The sequence below is a fragment of the Manacus candei genome, unplaced genomic scaffold, assembly GCF_025592945.1.
Source record: "Manacus candei isolate 608988 ecotype Guabito, Panama unplaced genomic scaffold, ASM2559294v1 h1tg000046l, whole genome shotgun sequence".
Lineage (NCBI taxonomy): Eukaryota > Metazoa > Chordata > Aves > Passeriformes > Pipridae > Manacus > Manacus candei.
Window position 1 is genome coordinate 10,605,710 of NW_026138094.1, and position 19,291 is coordinate 10,625,000.

Here is a 19,291-nt window from a genome sequence, read left to right on the forward strand (position 1 = left end):
GCACACCTTTCTGCAGCTCAATGTGTAAGAGTGTGTTTTCTGTAGAACTGTGTCTGGCTGTCAGTCTGTGTTCATGGAAGCGAGCAGGTATTTAAGGATTTGTGTCTGTCTGCTTGAGTGTAGCAGCATACAAACTGGCTTTCAGTTCTTGTTTAGCTAATAACTACAATTTTGCTTTTCTGAAGAAGTTTGAATTCCAGCAGCCAGAGCCAGAAGACAGTGATTAGAAGTGCCATTGGGATGCTAACAGATCCTTCCTCTCTCCCCTTCCCTGACTTTTTTTTCTCTAGAGCTGAAGTAGTAATAAATGACTCTTCGTCTCCAGCTGCTGTTGACAGAAGTAATGAAAGCATTAAGCACAACATTAAACCAGCCTCATCCAAATGGAGACACAACCAGACACTCTCTTTGAAGATCAGGTACTGGTAATTACCTATAGGACAAGAGACAGATTTGGTCTTCTCCAGTGCAAGCTGGCAAATTGCCTCTGTATATCATCTAAAGAAGTCGAGGAAGAAATAAAAAGACTTATCTCCTGCTGAGCTGGGCTTCATATCTGTAAGTGATCACTTGGAAATGAATTCCCAGCTGAACCAGCTGGCCTGGCAGCGACAGAACAAGGAGCACTTGAGCCCCTTGTTTTTCAGGCCAAGTGGAATTAGTGTGTGCAGGCCGTGGGTCACACAGGGAAGAAAGAGAGCCCCTTCCCAGGGTAAACTCAGGGAGCCCCTGACTAATGGTGAGCTGACCATGCTCACCTGCCCCAAGCAGAGATGGGTGGTAAGGGTGGAGATACCCGTTTGTAAGCTGCTGAGCATCTGTCAGATGGACTGGCCAGAGAGCGAGGGCAGCCAGGAGGCAAGAGCTCATCTTCTGTATGACCCAAGTTATCTCTGTACCTCACCTGATGGGGCTGTTTTCTTCCCCGTCCTCAGGAAACAGATCTTGAAGTTCCTGGATGCAGAGAAGGACATTTCAGTGCTGAAGGGGACACTGAAGCCGGGGGACATCATCCACTACGTCTTTGACAGGGACAGCACCATGAACGTCTCTCAGAACCTGTACGAGCTGCTGCCCCGCACCTCTCCCCTCAAGGGCAAGCAGTTCCCCACCTGTGCCATCGTGGGCAACTCGGGGGTCCTGCTCAGCAGCGGCTGTGGCCCCGAGATCGACGCGCACAGCTTTGTCATAAGGTAGGGACCTGTCCCTGTGCATCAGTGCAGCTGTGGGGGCTCCAGCGGGTCCAGAGCAGTGGAAGGGGCTGCAGTCCTGGTGGTGTGAGGCAGCACAGCCTTGCCAGCCCCACGTGCACGTGTGAAGTTCACTGGTGCAAACACCCTGCTGCAAACTCTTCCACCCATCTCCAGGTGCTCCCTCAGTGTTCTTGCAAATGCACCCTGTGTCTTCTCATGGTGCACCATTAGCCCCCCCCCCCGGGGCACTAGTCACCCCCAGCACCCCCAGTTCTGGGTGCTCCCTCCTCTTCTCCCACTTGGTTGCCCTCTTGCAAACCCTGTCCTGGACTCTCACAAGCTCAGTTCTTCCCCAAATCACTGCTGCCCTCAAGCACCACACAATGCCCTGACACCACACTTGTGCATGCCCAGGTCTGACATTCCCCTGTGACTGCTCCATCCCCAGCACAGATGTCCCCACACTGTCCCAGGGACCTGCAGAACACTTCCTGAGCCCTACTGGGACACAGCGAAGTCACTGCTGGAGGTGTTTGAAGTGGAGAGGAGGAGCTCCTGCCCTCCCATCCCCAACACCCCTGCACAGCTGTTAGCTGAGGGGCTGTAGGAGTCCACTGATGATTTATGTACATGCAGACATTTGTTTTCTGGTGAGTCTATTATGAAGACAGCCCAATCCATCAGCAGCTCACAGAGGCAGTGCCAGCATGACGTGGGAACGAGGATAATGTCACCTCTGCCCCCCACTCAAACCTGGCTGCTCCAGCCTGCCTGGTGGCTGGCAGCTCCAGTCTATCCACAGGGGATGGAGCATTATCGTTAAGTGTAACCTGAGTGAGCAAAGGGAAAAACTGCTTATTGCCGTTCTGGCAAAGTTTGAGGAGCTGCTTTCACATCAGGCAGCAGAGTGGCAGGAGAAAAACTTCTCTGGATGCGAGGACTGGGATTTTGAGTGGCTTCTCCCCAGCCATGTGCTAGTGCAGGTTTGGCATGGACATACTCTTCCCACCGTATGTTATCTGAGCCATCAATTGAACCTGCATCTTCCTGAGGAAGGTTTGCTCCATCCAGGCAGCCTTTCCAGCAGGGTTGGCAGTGACCAGTGATGGGGTCTGTGTCCAGGACACAGATCCAATGTTTATTTTTAGTGATTTGACTCCACTGATAAGTGGATTGGAAGGGCCCTGTGTGCCAGTAGCTGGATTTTCTTTTAACCATTTTAACCATTTCCTTAGTTTCCCCATCTGTGAAGTAGGGAAAACAGTAATGATGGCTGATTATCGAGGCAGATGGTTAGGATGCAATTCCTGCTCGTTAGATACTGTAAGTGTCAGAAACCACAGCAGAGCATGCTGTGTGCAAACACACGGGTACCCTCTAGTCTTTACGATGCTGGGGGAACATCTACTTGAATCCCACCATCAGCTAGTTCCCAGTGCCATTTGCTCTGTGCCATGTGCATGGCATGGACATGGCTTACTAGCCACAGATCCCCACCCCCCAAGGAGCTGTAGGAAACCACTGTATCGTGAGGGTGGTTTGATGGCAGTTTATCCTGCAGGCCCTCAGCCCTCATCCCTGTTGTGACAAAGGAGCTCATGGCATGTGGCCTGTGTCCACGTGCACAGCCTGAGAGGAGGCACTAATTAACGGTACAGAAAGAGATATTTTTTGTAGGTCACAGCCTCCAGACAGCCAGACCCTGTGGAGACCATGTCCTGGCATCCCCCTCCCTCTGGTGTCAGTGTCACCACCGGTGCCACTGGGTCTGCTGTTCGCAGAGACTCACTAGGAGGAGAAAAGGGACTTGGGATAATGTTACTCCAGCAGGGCTGGAATTGAGAGGCGAGTGCTTTCCTTGTGTGAGAAAGGCTGTTTTGTTTCAAATCTGCCGTGGGAGCAAAGACAGGAGGTTTGTGGCTGGTGTTATTTTTGAACGGCACCAGAAGAGCCACCAATCTGTACAAACCACCCACCAGACACCACAGTTATGGCTGTCATTAGCATTGTCCCAGAGGGACATGCACGCACATACCATCATGCTGAGGAATGGTGGCCTGATACTGAGGCAGCTCATCATTACTGATTTATTGCAGAAGCTCATTCCCCCTCTTCTTCCTCCCAGAAGCGAGGGTGAACGGGCACATCTGTCACTGGCCCTGGCTTTTGGCATCACACACCCCTCATGCCTGTCACTGCCCTCTCTCAGTCGGTTTAAAAGGACTGTTTGGTGTTTCCCCTCACAGGTGCAATCTGGCCCCTGTCCAGGAGTACTCACAGGACGTGGGCATGAAGACAGACCTGGTGACCATGAACCCCTCAGTCATCCAACGGGCCTTCGAGGACCTGGTGAACGAGACTTGGAGGGAGAAGCTGCTGCAACGCCTGCACAGCCTCAACGGCAGCATCCTCTGGATCCCGGCGTTCATGGCCAAGGGGGGCAAGGAGCGAGTGGAGTGGGTGAACGAGCTCATCCTGAAGCACCACATCAACGTCAGGACTGCCTACCCCTCGCTGCGCCTGCTGCACGCTGTCCGAGGGTGAGAGCGTCTCCGGTGTGCTCCGAGCCAGGATTCCCTGAGCTTCCTGAGCTGGAGAGCGATGGATGGGTTTGTGCTGGAGGAAAACAGTGCAAGTTGTTTCTTTCTGCAGACCATGAGGAGGATTCCACGGGTGGTGGATGGTCCCTAGATAAGAGCTGGAGAGCACCTTGTGAGCAGGGGCTTTCCTACTCTGTTCTTTGAGCGTGAGGGCTTTTAGCAATATACCAAGTCTTAGTCTTCCAGTGCTTTCTTGGGGTGTCACCTTACTCCCCAGCCTATGTTTTGGGCTTTCCTTGGAGAAATATGTGTGCACTGAGCTTAGCAATGAGATTTGTCACCTTGTGCTTGAGTGACGTGCAAGTCTCACACAGGTCCTCAGGTCCTGTGCCAGGAGGAGGACCTGGACAGGAGAAGAGTGACATGGTCTGGCCCTGCTGATCAGATAAATAGTGTCAGGTGGTGGGGAATGGGCTTACTGGGAGGGAAGGAAGGGGTCTTTCTGCTCTATCCCAGCAGCTTCAGGAGGGACATGTGTGGTGTCCAGGAGACACAGGTGTGGTGGGGATGGAGAGGTTATAAAGGAAAGAGAGCCCTAGAGGTGAGACTTTGATGTAAATGACTTGGGGATGGGGTCGGCTCTTGCTTCCATGCCTTATTTCTCTAGGGAGAGTCATGATCCCTTAGGCATTCAGGGAGTCTAGGCAGGCAGTGGCTTTTGCTGGAGATGGCTTATCAGAGTTGTCCTCTGATCCTGACTAGACCCTGTTGATTTTACAGGGTAGAAATTTCCTTGTGTAGCTGGTGCTCCTACTTCTAAGCCTCAGCTTTACTGTTCCTTGATTGATTTGAGCACTTGTCCCCCCACATCTCTGAGCCTGAGCTCTGCTGGTCAGTTGGTCAGTGCTGGGTGTTGTCTGTCCCAGCTCAGGTTGTGTGTCAGTGATGGGGGTGAGCTGGGGACAGGTTTTGGGGTCATTTCCTGCAGGATCAAGCCTAAGGGGGTGCTCCAGGGCAGCCTGGGCGGGCTGGAAGGAGTGGAGGCTCTGGTGCCCCACAGGCAGCAATAATGAGCAAGAAGAACCACATCTGCCCTGAGTGCCTGTATTAGAGGCTTCCCCAGGCCAGAGAGGGCCTGGGGAAGCCTTACAGAGAACACTGGCTTTGAGGTAAAGAAAGGGAAGGAAGTGATACCACAACTCACAGAAAGGGAAGACAGGAAGGAAAAAAAACCCCACAACCCAAATTCTGAGCTATTTCTAGCTGTAATTGACTTACTTTCATCTGTCAAAATAGAATTAAGCTCCTGTAATAAGCCCTTTAAATCAACATGCTACTAATCCTGTGCTGGCAACCATTCCCAATGCCAGAAACTTCCCGTAGGAAGCTTTGCAGAGGGGTTGGCAAGGGTTGGGCATCACTTTCCCATGGGAGAGGAGGATGCCTCCACAAGCGCAGCTGCTGAGATTATCTTCCAATTCATGGCACCTTCCTGGCCCTCCTGTGTCACAGCCCTGCACATGCTGGTTATCCCTGTGCAGCTCCAACAGAGCAGTGTTTGAGCCACCACCCCTGGCTAGCAGGTCCTGCCTGGCTGGAGGAGGTGCAGGGATTTTGGGAGAAGGCCAGGGGTTCAGCACTGTCTCTCGGTGCATGGAGCAATGCACTCCCTCTCCCTTTGGCTTCAAGTAGTGTCTTCTGTTTGCACATGTTGGTGTAACCGTGGGCTTTACTGGGGTCTCATGCAAGGAACTTGGGTTCGGATTTCTCAAAACCTGCTGGGCCTCAGAGGGATGCAACCAGTTAGACCAGCAAGCAAGTGGAGTGAGTGGTGGTGTCTGGGATAGCTATGGTACCAGCACATGGATGGATGATGCTGATGACAGGCTCTAAGGTCCGGGTTGGAAGTACAGCCAAGACCTCCATCCTGTCCTTGGGCTGGTCACTGTGGGGGGCCAATGGAGAAAAGTGGGTTGTGGCAGAACAGAGACAGAATTAGTGCAGCACTAATTCAATTAGAACCATAGAAAACAGTGATAATCCTTGTCAGGGATTGCCCTCTAAGCCAAAGGAGCTACTGCCTGACCTGCCCTCCTGCTCTCACACTTATCAGTGGGAAAATAAGGATGCCTGCTGATTAGCAATTAATATAATGAAAACTGCAGCCCCCTCAGGAAGCCAGAACTGATGGGAGCACTTTAACACCTAACCAGGGTGTTGTAGCCTGGCCAAGGAACCCACAGAGGGGTCACCCAAGGCTGTGTGACTCTGGGGGAAGGCTGGAGTCAGCATTAACCCTTTCCTTGGTGCAGCTTCCTCAGGTGTGGACTTTGATGGATTTAAGAGCAGTAATACTGATTCAGGCAGTATTGATTGAATTGGGCACAAGAGGGAGGTGGCTGATGCTCTTGGTGCTATATAGGAAGTTTCTCAGGTATTAGTAGGGTTGTCTTGCCCATCTGCTCAGAGTAATTGATAGGATGTTGTTGGAGGTAAAGAGGGAGTCTTTCCTCAGGTCAAACTGACCAGAGTCACTAAGAGTTTACTTATTCATCTTCTCTGACGCTGCCTAATTCCTATGATCATCCCTTATTTTTGCTTATGAGGGATATGATCTCCAGCAACTTCCTCTGTCTCTCATCTGTGGAACATGCTGGTTCATAACATTACACTTTTTTTGACAGATCTGAGATTTGTGAAACAAATAAAATTTGTGGCATGTGGCAATTTGCAGCAGAGAACAATTCACAAAGCCCTACAGCACATCCCTCTGTGCTGCAGTGGGCTGCAGTTGCAGATACGTCCCATCTTCTCTTTTGCTGGATAAAACTACCCTTTATAATCTACCCTGAGTTGATTTGGATATCACAAAAAAATAGGGGAAGTCTTTCAGCCAAGACACGTTTTAGAATAGCACTTTCTACAAAGGCTATTTTCAATTGGCTACATCTTCAATTTGGCTACAAAAGCTCTGCCTTGTCTTCCTTCACTACCAGCAAAATACATTTGTGAGTCTTTGAATCCTCCTTGAACCACAGTATTTATTGTCCTGCTCTGCTTTCCCTCAAACCAAAATGCATTTCAGTGGCAACTGAGCGTTTTTCCTATAATTTTCAGTGCATTTGGGGCATTTGTAGAGTGTGCATTGCTGAGATAAGTAAAAAGCATTTGGTTTTGTTGTCCTTAACAGCATCATTTGAGACATCACCTTCCTAGCTGTGAGGGTGCCTTAAATGTTTGCTGATAGCTTTTTGTGTTGTTGCTTCCACATAATCGGTGCAATAGGACAGAGACTCCTCTTACACGGTTCAACTCACCATCCTCACACCAGGAGGGCACAGAGCCTTCAGCATTTCAGTGGAGGTGGTCAGAAGGAAGCAGAGTCACACTTCAGGCTGGAGAGGGAAGCTGTGGTAGCAGGGAGCCAGTTTGTGGGGATGGTACCGTGCATTTCAGGGTTTTGCAGTGATTCTGTAAAATGTCTCCTGACCAATTCTTCTGGTGGGCACCTGGCTGGGAAACAAGCAAGCCCCTTAGAAGTCATGTGTTAGTGTCTCCAGAAAGCCTTGTAATAGTCCTTATTGCCAAGCACCTTTTGTTAGAGAAATAACATGAAATGCGGGAAGAGAGGGAAAATAATTGTGTCTGGAGGTTTGCCTGTCACTCCTTGCAGAGAATTCACAGACACATTGCACTTTGCCTTGTCTAATCTGGTCTAGCATTTCTCACTGTGTCCATCACAAGGGTCTCTTGGCAGTAACCAGTTCTAATCCTGTAATGTTTTGTTAAGGGCTTCTTGAAAGAAAAAAAAAATTAAAAATCAATAAACCTTCCAGCTCCTTGGCTTCGTCTCCCATTAGGTTTAATGTCCAAATAGCTGTGGCAGTTCAGGACAGTGATCACCCTGCTCAGGGTCCATAGTACCATTCTGCCATGTCTCTTCAGAAGTACAGCCTGGCAGGGCATAAGGTGGATTCATCTTTGCCTTGGGTGTCTGCCTGGGTCCTCACACCCAGACAGTGGTTAAGCCTTCGCTGAGTTTTCAGGGCCAGATGCCTTTCCATCCATCTGTGTTGGAAAGCCTCCCCTGATCCCTCCTCACCTTGTGTTCCGGTTATGCCAGATCTTTTCCAACAGCCTTTGCCTGCTTATAGCCACACAGGACAATCGTGTGCAGATGATTCTCCTGACCTGTTGCTTTGATTGCACTCTTTTGCATCCCTCCACGGACTTTTCTTTTCTCTAGCACATCAAACCTCAGCTGCTGCTTTTCCTTTTCACAGCCCTCCCGGCTCAGCTTTCCTAACCCTCTGTCTCGAGATCAGTTCTGCTGTGTCCACCAGCATCACCCACCTGCAGATTTTCTAAACCAGCTACTTCATACTTCCTCCCTTTCATGCTTACAGGGGCTCCTCTACCTGCCCTGGGGTCTTGTGCCTTAAAGCCCTTCCTCTCTGGTTCCACAGAGAGGTTAAGGACAGCAGTCCTGTGCTCAGGTGATGGAACAAGGTGGCCAAAGGGTGTAGGGGGAGAAAACAGCCATTCACAAGTGTGTGACTGGGGTGGGATGTGGGGGGAACTACGAACACTCCATAAAGTCAAGTGTGGGTTAGGTCAGTGGATATCCTACAAATAAATCCTTGTGTCAGCAATTATTCTCACCCCTTCTGTACTTGAAAAACATTGTACCCAAGCTTTGGTGTGTCTACACTGGGATTCCAAGACCATTAATTTGTTCCATTTAACTGGGAAGAAGTTTTAGTCTTTTCTGTGTCAAAAGAAGAAATCTGACATAGGTAGGAAAGAGGAAATGAATAGGGTAGTTCTCTTCCTAGTTGCTTTCCTCCTCTTCCGTCTGTTTTCAAATGCTCTAACTTATGGATGTTGAGTACCATATGTGTTTGAAAGGCCATCACAGAGCTCAAGACCTGGAGGAGAAGAGTCATTTATCTGTGATTCAGCATTGATTTGCTTGTGCTAAGTCACCAAAAGCAGAGCCAGGCCATACAGTAGGGATTCAGTCTGGACAGGGAGGCTTGGTTTGGTGTTTGGGCTTTGCCCAGCCTGGGGATAAAGTGCAGCTCTGACTCCAGATCTACCTTTTGGAGTCAATGTTAGCATGACTCTGGGTGGGGACATACCCATGCCTGCCTGTCCAGCACACATCTCATCACTGTACATGGCTCTTGGCTGTTTTGGTGTTGGTGACAGAGGAGACTGGATACCTGGACAGAAAAGGGCTGGGAGGAGCTGGATGAGAGGATAGCAGTTGCTCCCTGGACTCCAGCACTTCATCTCCATCCACCCAGCACCAGGATATGTGCTGTGCCCTGCCAGCACCAGCGGGTCCTGTCCCCACCTGCACCAACGTGAGTGTGGAGCACGGTCGGGGCGCTCGCTCTCATTATCTGTGTCTGGTTTTTCCTGAGTATTACTGGGAGCAGGATGTGTGTGGCAGACTGATAATACGCTTCTGCCAGTCAAGGACTAGCACCTCCACAACAGCTTGTGTTTATATCACACTTTTATGAATAAGCTGTTCTAAAAGGGTCTGAAATTGCATTATTTCAGCTATTCTGATTTGTATCACTAAATAATGCAGCTGATACTGCTGAAATTTGATTTCTTCATTGACCTGAGTCTTTTATTCATTTCATCAGGGCAGTGGATTTTCTGTTCATTTTGTCTTGCGGGTTAACCCTTACCTGGAGGATGCAAATTATTTCAGGGTTTTTTCAGGCATGTCAGGAGGTGATGGGTAAGCACAGAGCAGGACCCTGCCCTCACTAGTGGTCCTCAAATGCTGCCTGCATGGAGGAGTTTTGCATTTGTTTCAAATTCAGTGATGCTGGGGGAGGATGAATGCTGTCAGTGAGGTGATGTGCACATTGCTCCAGGTGTGCAGTGGGGATGGCTGCCACCATCCCTGTCTTGTGTGACAGCAGTGGCTTCCTAGGGGCAGTTTCAGAGTGTTGTCTCCTGAAGGATTCCTACTGGGTTTTAAGGTCCAAATACAGCAGTTGCTTTCCCTATGGCTTCAGAGAAGCCCCCTCACAGGAGACGTACACCAATAGTCAGACACCTGACAGCAGTTCTGCTTAGGAGACTTCTAATCTCCAACTGATGATTAGGAGATGAGGAGCAACCAGAACCACCCACCAGCTAGGATAAGACTCTCTGAGCTGCTCTTCTTAAAGTCTCTGTCCTTGGCCTTCATCAAGTCTTAGTTCAAGCAGGTGCTAGGGCTTGTGTCTAGGCTGCCTCCTTACAAAAGATGGCCTTGAAGATCTGATGGCATTTTCCATCTGTCACTATCATGATCCAAAACAAGAGCTGTCTCAGGCAATTTTTCCCTGACAGCATCACAATTCCTGCTCATAGCCACATCCCGCTCAGGCTCCCACCTATCTCTCTAACTGCTTCCACCCCTGAGGGTTTATTTACAGACACAGCACCAGCTTCTGAAGGAGGTCCACGCTGCTGAGAATGGAGGAATTGGGTTTCAGGACTGCTCTCTGCTCTTCTCTTTTAATTGCTGTCTCTTTCTGTAAAATGTTTCAGTTGATAGTTATGGTGATTGGTGTAACCAATTCGAAAAATAATTACTGCCTGCTTCAAGATTATCTTTCCTCCTAATTAAAATCCTGGACCTCACATATTAAAGGTGTGATGTTGACACAGCATTCCATGTGCGCCCAGACAACCTCATTTGGATTTACAGAATTAATTAGGTTTTATTTCCATCCCCAGCTGTTCTCTCCTGCACCAAGAATGTGGCCACTGTCTCAGTTGGACAGTGGTGGGAGAGATAAGAGGGATATCTTCTTGCATAGCTTCCACACTCCCATCACAAACCAGTCATTAAAAAGTATTTTCCAGATCTCACTAGAGAATTTCCCACTTTCACTGTCCAGGAAAAAAATTGCAGGTGCTGTTGCATGGCATGTGTTATGGTTTGGGCATTACGTGTTATGTGTGTCACCCCTGTGGGTGGGCTGGGACAGCCTGGAGTCCATCACCCCTTCCCAAAGCTGTGATGAGAATTTATGATGCTGTAGGAGCAAGCTTTGGACCCTTCTCATTTTTGCAATACCCTGCCTGCAATAGAAGGAAATACAGACAAAAGAGCCGGGTTTTAATTTTTATTATAAAAACCTGAATTGTCAGTGTTCCCTACCTGGATATTGTTGAGTGAATGCTCACTAGCTGTGTGTGCTGAGGTGGGTATGCCAGGTTGGTTTTTGTAGGGCTGCTTTTGGGTGGTGGGTTGTGCACACTTGTTGGTCTTGGTAAGATTTTTGTGCATGCTGGGTTGCAGAGGATGGCATGGTCTGTAGGCTGCTTCAGTGTTTGGCCCAGGTCATTTTGTCATTGTTATTAGGCATGAAACCAATGGTCACGTGAATGTCCTGTGCCCAGGTGCAAGAAGCACTTCATCTTGCTGTCGGGGTCCTTGTATGTTCATAGAGATTTTACAGCCTCTCAACAAAGCACAAAAGTTAATATTTTGGGCAGGCAGAAGGTCACCAGTATCTTTCTGTGTTCCAGCTGGTAAATTGATAAAAATTGATAAAAGGAGGATTTTAAGGCTTGGACAAACCTAGACAGTTGTCTTCCTCCAAAGCCAGCTGGTTAGTATGGCTTAACAGCTCTTCCCAGTAGCTTCCCTGCTGCATGAGGATACCCTAATTCAGTGTTAAATGGTTGTGATAATCTCCCATTTCCCTTTGCGAGCAGGAGGTCTAATGTGCTTACCCATAAACTCATCAAGGAGGCTGGTTTATGGCTACCTGTGGGAGCAGATTGCCTTGACACCACAGTGAGCTGTGCTGTGTCCCCACAGTGCAACCCGTATGGCCAGGCAAGCCCAGGAAATGCTGATGCTGCACTGCTGAGTTTTTGGTTTTCCCCCTGTTGCTACTTTTTCATGCTGGATGCCAAGATGAGTCAGGCAAGAGCCTCCTTCCCAAAACATCCAAAACATCGTACTCATCCTTTGCTAAAGCTGCAGGAGCTCTGACACCTCTGGGTGTGGGACCACAAAAATCCTCCCTGTGCCCTTCCTGCACATGCCAAGGCAGTTACTCTGCTTCCAGAATTTGATTTCACCAGAAAAGTCAATTTCTCTCTTATCTGGCTGAGAACAAGCAAGCACGTTTTGTGCCTTGGTTGCTAAATTTTAATGGCTTTCGTGAAAAGCTAATTTGCAGGATTAAGGCTCAGCTCTCCCAAGGGTTCCTGCTGTCTGAGCATCAGACCCTCAGGAGCCCAGCAAAAAGTGCAAATGAGGAGGAAGACACTTCCCAGGGCTCCACTGGGACTGCAGGACCCGGCTCAGGATCCCAAACGTCGGGTGAGAGCACAGAAGTGCCACGTGCTCTGCTCCACTTCCTCATGTCTTTTATCCAAGGGGCTGCCAATCACTCACTTGAGCTCAGGCCCTTGGAAATATCTGTTAAAAATAATCCAAAGGCTCAAACAGGCTGTGGCACAGCGGGATGAGCTGTGGGGCATCCCTGCTTGCTGTGGGGCAGTGCTGGCATCGGATGTGCTGAGGGAGGAGGGAGTGCACCCGATGGGGACATCTTCTACCTCCCCAAACCTTTTGCTTTCTGATTTTGCTCCGCAGGTGGTGTTTCTCTGCTGAGCAAACCAGCTAAGTTGCCTGTGCAATAAATACTGGGGGCTGGAAACATCTTCTTACAGGATGTTGATGCTGCAATAACTTTTATCAGCAGCCCAAAATGCAACCGCTGATAATGTTTCTGCTCCTGCATCCGTACATCCTCCCCCTTTTCTTTTTGCCATCCTTCATAAAAACTAACGTGCTTCCCAGCAACAAGCACAGCTGACCTCCATATCTCACGTTATATATTGCAATGTGCCGTACTGTGTGTCTGAGGGACTGATGCTGCAGAGTGTGGTGATGTATCTTGGTCCAGGATCACAGCAGCAGTCGCTGGGTGTAATGGGAACTCAGCAGTGTGTTTTAGCTCTTTCAGCCTGGTGACCCTTTGTTCCAAGGCAAATGTTTTTACAGTCCTGTTGTGTTTACTGTCAGAGTAAAAATCTTCATTTATCAATGAAAATCATCAGCGTGTGTGTGACTCTGTCTCCTTCAAGGGGTTGCTGGAGTCTACTTGACGTGGGTGGTTTGGTCTGTGGTATTGATCTCCTGGGTTGATTGGAAGATAATTCTAGGCTGAAGTACCGAAGGCCACTGTTGCAAGCAATTTGTTTTTCATAAAGGATTGCCAAGGCACGAGATGCTTCAGTGCCATGGCAACAAGTGTGATGTAACCATCAGACAGAGAGCAGGAGGATACAGTCCCTAGAGAGGCTTTTTCTTGGCATGGAGAACTCTCTGCTAGTCAGAAACCTCTCACTTTGAATCACCAATATATCTCAGTCAGGGGCTGGAGAGAGTAAATGTGCAAGACACAAGCTTGGTGTGCAGGGTGAGTAACAGGCTTCCCTCTCCCTTTGCAGGTACTGGCTGACCAACAAGGTGCACATCAAGCGACCCACCACTGGCCTCCTCATGTACACCTTGGCCACTCGCTTCTGCAACCAGATCTATCTCTATGGCTTCTGGCCCTTTCCCCTGGACCAGAACCAGAACCCGGTCAAATACCACTACTACGACAGCCTCAAGTACGGCTACACCTCGCAGGCCAGCCCGCACACCATGCCCTTGGAGTTCAAAGCCTTAAAGACGCTGCACCAGCAAGGAGCCTTGAAGCTGACTGTGGGGGAGTGTGATGGGGCCACGTAGGGTGGTCCCCAGCCATGTTCCTGCACAGCCACGGGAGGAAGGGGAGGGGGCGGAAAGGACAAGTGGTGCCTGGTGGGGTTGATTGTCTTTGTTAACGCGCAGGACAGTGACACAAATACATATACGTGGTACCTATATATATTGACCTGAGTATTATAACTGTTTGGTGTTCACCAAGGGAGGGGCAGGAAAGGTGCGGGAGCATCTGGCGTGACTGGCCTGGGTGAGACCCCTTGCTGTGGGCTCGCTGGGCTCGAAGGGCATTCGCCCTACGTCCAAAAGATGTGAAGGTGGCCTTGGTTTTTGAGGGTATGTTAGGTGATGGGTAAACGTAAGCCGTTTGTCGTGACTGGTCCGAGGTTGGTAGTTAGTTTGTTTGGCCAAGGACGCCGGCGCTGGCACTGCAGCGAGGTGTGTTCTTGGCCCCGTGCTCGTGGCGGGGAGGGGAAGGGGCAGGGAACGGGGTGGGCAGGGAAGGTTTGTTGGTGGCTCTCACAGCCAAGGGACTGTCCATGGCTCCAAGCAGGACCAGTCTGCCCAGCAGGGATCAGTGCCCAGCAGCCGCACACAGATCCGTCCGAACATGGACCACCAGGCTGAGCACAGCCTTTGGAGAGGAGAGGGAAAAGCCTCCAGGGCTGCAGCTGGATCTCCAGGAGGGTGGCAGGGAGCAGTGCTAAGCTGATCCTAGTGACATTCACATGGAGAGATGTGAGGGCCTCCAGAGAAGGGGCACATCAGTGTTGAGCCAGGTAGACAGTGAGGAGGATGCTGAATGTGTATTTCTCTTCATTTTCTAATGAGCAAGAAAGGAGCAGAGATGCTGGAACGTGGCAGGAAGGAGGTTTGCTGCTGCAAACTGGCACTGTTAGTATTAAGTGTCTCACTGTGCCAAAAGACACTCAACATCTGTCAGGGCTCGTGAAAACCATAAGTACATCCAGCTCTTAATTCCCAGCTGGTATCTGCTAAGCAGCCTGCTTTCTCTCCCCCTCCACATATATAGGTGATAGGCCTGGACCCAGCCAAGCAGAAAGTCTGCAGGACTTCAAGGGACTTTGTCAAGTCTAAATAATTTATTTTCAGTTTCTCCACAAAGAACCAGCACACAGCACTGAATTCCTGAAGTTCCACTCTGTCCGTCTTTTCAAGCCCTAATTATCTCTTACTCTCAACAGTTAAATAGGTTGTTGGATGGATCTTGATGGGATGCTTGCCTGGTGATGAACATCATAGAAATAATCTTTTCCCTTTTTTTTTTTTTTCAGAGACAACCCAAAATATAAAGGATTTTTTGTAACCACATTTGCTTTTCTCTGATTTTTGGGGGTTTTGAGGGAACTAGATTGATCTGATGAGCCTGTATAATTTTCTGCTTCTGTAGCCTATTCTGTTTGTCTCCTAATTAGCACTCAGTGCCAGAATGGAGATGAGTCCAGGGTTCAGCAAGGGCTGTTTGGGTTTAATCTGTGGGAGAGTAAATAACACTGCACAGGCAAACCTTGGGCTTGCACTGCAATGCTGCCATGGTTGGGTATCATCACCTTTGGTCCTCCTCCTACTGCTGTGTTTTTTAAGTTAAAAAGTGTGCAGTTTGAGGCTGAAATACTTGACATCATCTCTTTAAAAACTCGAGTGCTTCAAGTGGTAAAAGGAAGAACTCGCTTTCATGTTTTGGGCCAGAGAAGCTACTGTACCCATAGGAGCCTCCAGCCTGCTAATTAGTGTCAGATGAAGATGCTTAAGATTAAGGTATAAGCAACATTATAGTGGATAAATGTGGGCTAATCTGCCACCAAGGGGATGTTTCTTTCCAGCACCAGAAAATTATTTCTTTTATGTATTTTTTTTTAAAACTTGGCACTTTTTTTTTTTTTATTATTTTTACTTGAGTTTAGTTGCACGATAAAGCTAAGCCTGGCTGTGAATCTCAGCTTAAGCTGAGACAGAAGGAGACAGAGTGTAAAACTGCAAGATGGAAGTAATCTGCAATCCCAAGGAGCTTCCCGTGATTCAGGAGTGGTTGTTAAAGCCGGATAATTCCCTGGTTTGTCCCCAGCACAGAGCAGGGATGGAGCTGCAGGGACTGCAAAAGCCAACTGTTGTATTGAGGGGCCTGGGCCATGGTACTGATTGCTGTTAGCAAACCTTCTTTTTAAATAAAAATAGAGGAAATGAAATAAGTGTGCAGGGGTTTTATTTTTATTTTGTATTTATTTTCATTGACTAGAAGGGGCGAGAGGGGAGGCAAGACCATGAAATGCCATGGGATTAAATGGGGAGAGCCTGGAACCCCCTTTGCTGGTGAAGGAGGGGGAAGACTGGGCTTGTTTGCCCACCTGGGGTGGATGTCAGTGCTGTGCCAGGGAGACATCCAAAGCCATCAGGATGTCCTTGCTGTGCCTACAGAGATTATTGAGATAAATCTATAGCAGTACAACAGGGGTGTGCTGGGCGGTGAAAAGGGGATGGGAGAAGGGTTTTTTTTCTGATGCCCTTGAAGCAGCTGCTGGATCAAAGCACAGGCGAGTTATAAGCAAATTATTCAGGGGGATGAAATTGCTGGTGATGCTTCTATTCCCAGAAAGGGTCCTGTTCACCCGTGTTGTAAAAATGCATTAAACCATGAGCAAGACCCTGCAGCTATTGAAATCCCTGGCTGAGCTCCCATTTCACCTCACTGCCATGCAGGTTGGTCCCTGCTGTGTTTGTATGCACAAAAACAACTAGGAATTTCCCCTTGCTTTAGTGGGCTGCGTCAAGCCCTCCGGTCTGGTTCTCTGAGCATCTCCTCAGATTGGAAACATAATTTATCGTCTCTGTTTCCAGCAAATAGCTGGGACCTGACTCCACCAAGCCCCAGCACCAGTGAGCCATAAAGCCCTTGTGCTGTTCATGAGCAGCGGGAGCAGAGATTCAGGTTCACCTCCTGCAGCAGTGCTGGTGGGGGGGTAGGGGTTGGTTGATATTTGGGCTATTTTGGGGCAGCCATCAGCCATCAAGCAGCACAGCAGCTGCCAGATGCTGTGGGAACCCTACGGCTGCATCAGGCTGCTGCTTGATGGATTTCTTCATGCCCAATTAAGACTCTTCTCTCATCAAGAGTAAAACAAGAGAGCATTGATGCTACTCAGGCAGGTGTATGAGGTGCCCCATGAATGCAGTTAACTGCCCTAAATGACAGCAGCAGCTTCCTTTGTTCTTTGCTCCTCCATCCTGCTGCTCCCTCCAGCAGCAAGGCCAGTCCAAACTGGTGATGCTGGTGGCTCTGGGATGGGGAGCTCCCTCCCACAGGTTAGGCACATTTGTGCCAAAAGGCCTCTGGATGGTAACAAGCGACCTAAACTTGTAAAATAATGGTAAACCTGGGTCTTCACCTGGCTAAGGCCAGAGTTTGGGGCTGTTTCCCAGTGTGCCTTTTTGGGGCAATGCTCTAGTGGTGCTTCTGGCCAAGCACAGGGTTCTCCTCACCATGCATGCCTGGTGCATTTTACCCGTACAACAGCTTGGGGATAAAGGTGGTGTCTTGCCTACTCCTCACACCACAGCCTGAAGCCCAGCTGTCTGAATCACCTTTCATTTTAACCATGGTTTCTTTGGTCACATCCCAGCCTTCAGATTTGCCACACCTTTGTGTCTCTGGGCTAACAGCCAGCCCAGCCATGAAACCTCGCTGCACTATCCAGTGCTGCTGAGCACCATGGCAAGCACATGCTCCTGCCTGTCCTCCCCTCCCCTGGATTCCTCCAGTGATTTTGGGGCCTGGTAAGTGAAGCTCAAGAAGCAACTCCATCATTAAAGACCCATCTGAACAAGTATCTGCTTCAGACAAGGAGTTTTATTTGGCTCTCACGTCACTCTGTTCATGAGCTGCAGAGGAGGAATGCACTTCTGTTCTTCCTATAAAAGTGTGTGTGTATGTGTGTGAGTGTGTGTGAGTGTGTGTGTCTGGTGTGTGTATAAATATATATATATATATATAGTGATGTGGCTGCTGCTCTCCTGGGCGAGATCTTGCCTATATCTTGCATGGGCACAGAGCACAGCTTCTCTGCTCAAACTTTATAATTAATACTTACACTGCCTTCTTTAAAGCTGACTTGGGTGATTTGAGTTGCAGCAGCTCCTCTGAACTACGTCAGGACTTTTGAGTGCCTCCCACTCTCCCCAGCCCCTTCCAGGCAGGGCTGGCAGAGGCACCACTTTGCCCCCAGCCACTGAATGAGAGGGGTGAAGAAGGATGGTCACCTTTCCCCAAACACTCCATCAGCCTGGGACTGGTGCAGGGTCAGTAACCAACCCCCTGCTTCAGTCACAGCCCAGATAATTAGTAAACAAAGCACAAATAGTCACTGTGATTCAAATTACATTTTAAAATTTTTTTTCAAGCTGCCGTAGGGTTTTTTAGTGCTATGAAACAATTGAATCTTTTTTTTTTTTTTTTGAGACACCAGTCTTGCAAACCAGAAAGACACAATATTTTGTATTCAAGGTGTAATGAAAATCTTCTGCATTTTTACATTGCATTTGGATACTGCTTGGGAATAATAACACCAAGCAGTTCAGTCAGTCTCACTTAAGTTATATAAGTGGTTTCAGTTGATCTCAATACAAAATAATGTTTAATTTTGTGCAGAATAGTCTCAAAAACATTGCACCGTCTACAAATCATGATATAGATATTGTTTTTTGTCTACCATTCCTTTTAAAAATTTAAACAATCCAATTTCATGCTAGAGAGGCTTGAAACTGTGGAAATTAAAGCTTAAAGCTTTGAGAGATGCACAGGGGATTGCAGGGATGTGGTTTTTCTCCACAGTGCCCCTCAATGTCAGAAGGTAAAACCAGGCACATAACCATGGTCTCCAATGAAATGATTTGTCAAACCATGCATTTTTTCAGCTCTTTTGATGTTCCGGTTGCTATTTTAAAGTTTCTTGCATTTATGAACAGTCTAGTAGCACCTATTTTCATCTCTAAGTGTTACTCTATCACCCTTGGCACCAGGCAGCAGAATTTCATGTTAGGGTCCCCTTTTTAACCACATTGAATGCTTTCTAGGTTTCCTTCTCTTCTACTTAATCTTATTTTTCCCTGTGAAAACAACTGAGCACCCACAAGCTGGCAAATCTCCTCTGCAGCTCCAGTACTGTCATGGGATGGCTCATGTCCAAGCTCCAGATTGGGCCATATCCACTGTGGATACCACAGCATTCCCAGCTTAAGCTCCAAGTTGGAGAGGCCACCACCAGCAGGGAATGGACTCCATGCCTTTTTTTTCTGCCCCCCAGGTGGTTGCACATCACCCATGTCTGCAAAGAAATTACTGAGAAAGACCTCGGATAGAGGTCTGAACGATACTCAAAAAAATCATCATCCTCCCAAGAGGATGGGCTTCTTTCCTAGTATTAGCTACATCAAGGCATTCAGCAATAAGCTCCTTTTCCAGCTGGGAATAACTCCTGTTTGAGGAATCCTGTTCATCAAGTCTAATCCATCACATGCCAATTTCATTTACAGCCCAGCTGAAGGCAGATGCATTTGGCTGCTTAACATCATCTCCAAGCAATTCCACAGGTGCCTTTACAAGAATCAGGATCAGCACTCACGAACCTTCCCACCGTTATGCTCTCATGAACTTGTGCATGAAGTAACAGCATGGATGGAAATATCTCCTGCTTGGTTAGCATAGGAATCCTCAACCATCTCCAACACCCTAAAGAAGCACAGGCAGGAGGAGGACATACCCCAGAAATAGTCAGGGAGGTGCCATCCTAAAGGAG

The 19,291-nt window shown here is 48.6% G+C and overlaps 1 protein-coding gene across 1 annotated transcript in view; it reads left to right on the forward strand.

Annotated features, from left to right (window-relative positions):
- Positions 1 to 15,688, forward strand: part of ST8SIA2 (ST8 alpha-N-acetyl-neuraminide alpha-2,8-sialyltransferase 2) — a 32,350-nt gene extending 16,662 nt beyond the window's left edge. Inside the window, exons 3-6 of the mRNA XM_051796700.1 lie at positions 291 to 419; positions 936 to 1,193; positions 3,440 to 3,733; positions 13,223 to 15,688. Of these exons, the coding sequence (XP_051652660.1) occupies positions 291 to 419; positions 936 to 1,193; positions 3,440 to 3,733; positions 13,223 to 13,508 (967 nt within the window). The 3' untranslated portion in view covers positions 13,509 to 15,688. The remainder of the gene's footprint in view (positions 1 to 290; positions 420 to 935; positions 1,194 to 3,439; positions 3,734 to 13,222) is intronic.
- The last annotated feature ends 3,603 nt before the right edge of the window (positions 15,689 to 19,291 follow it).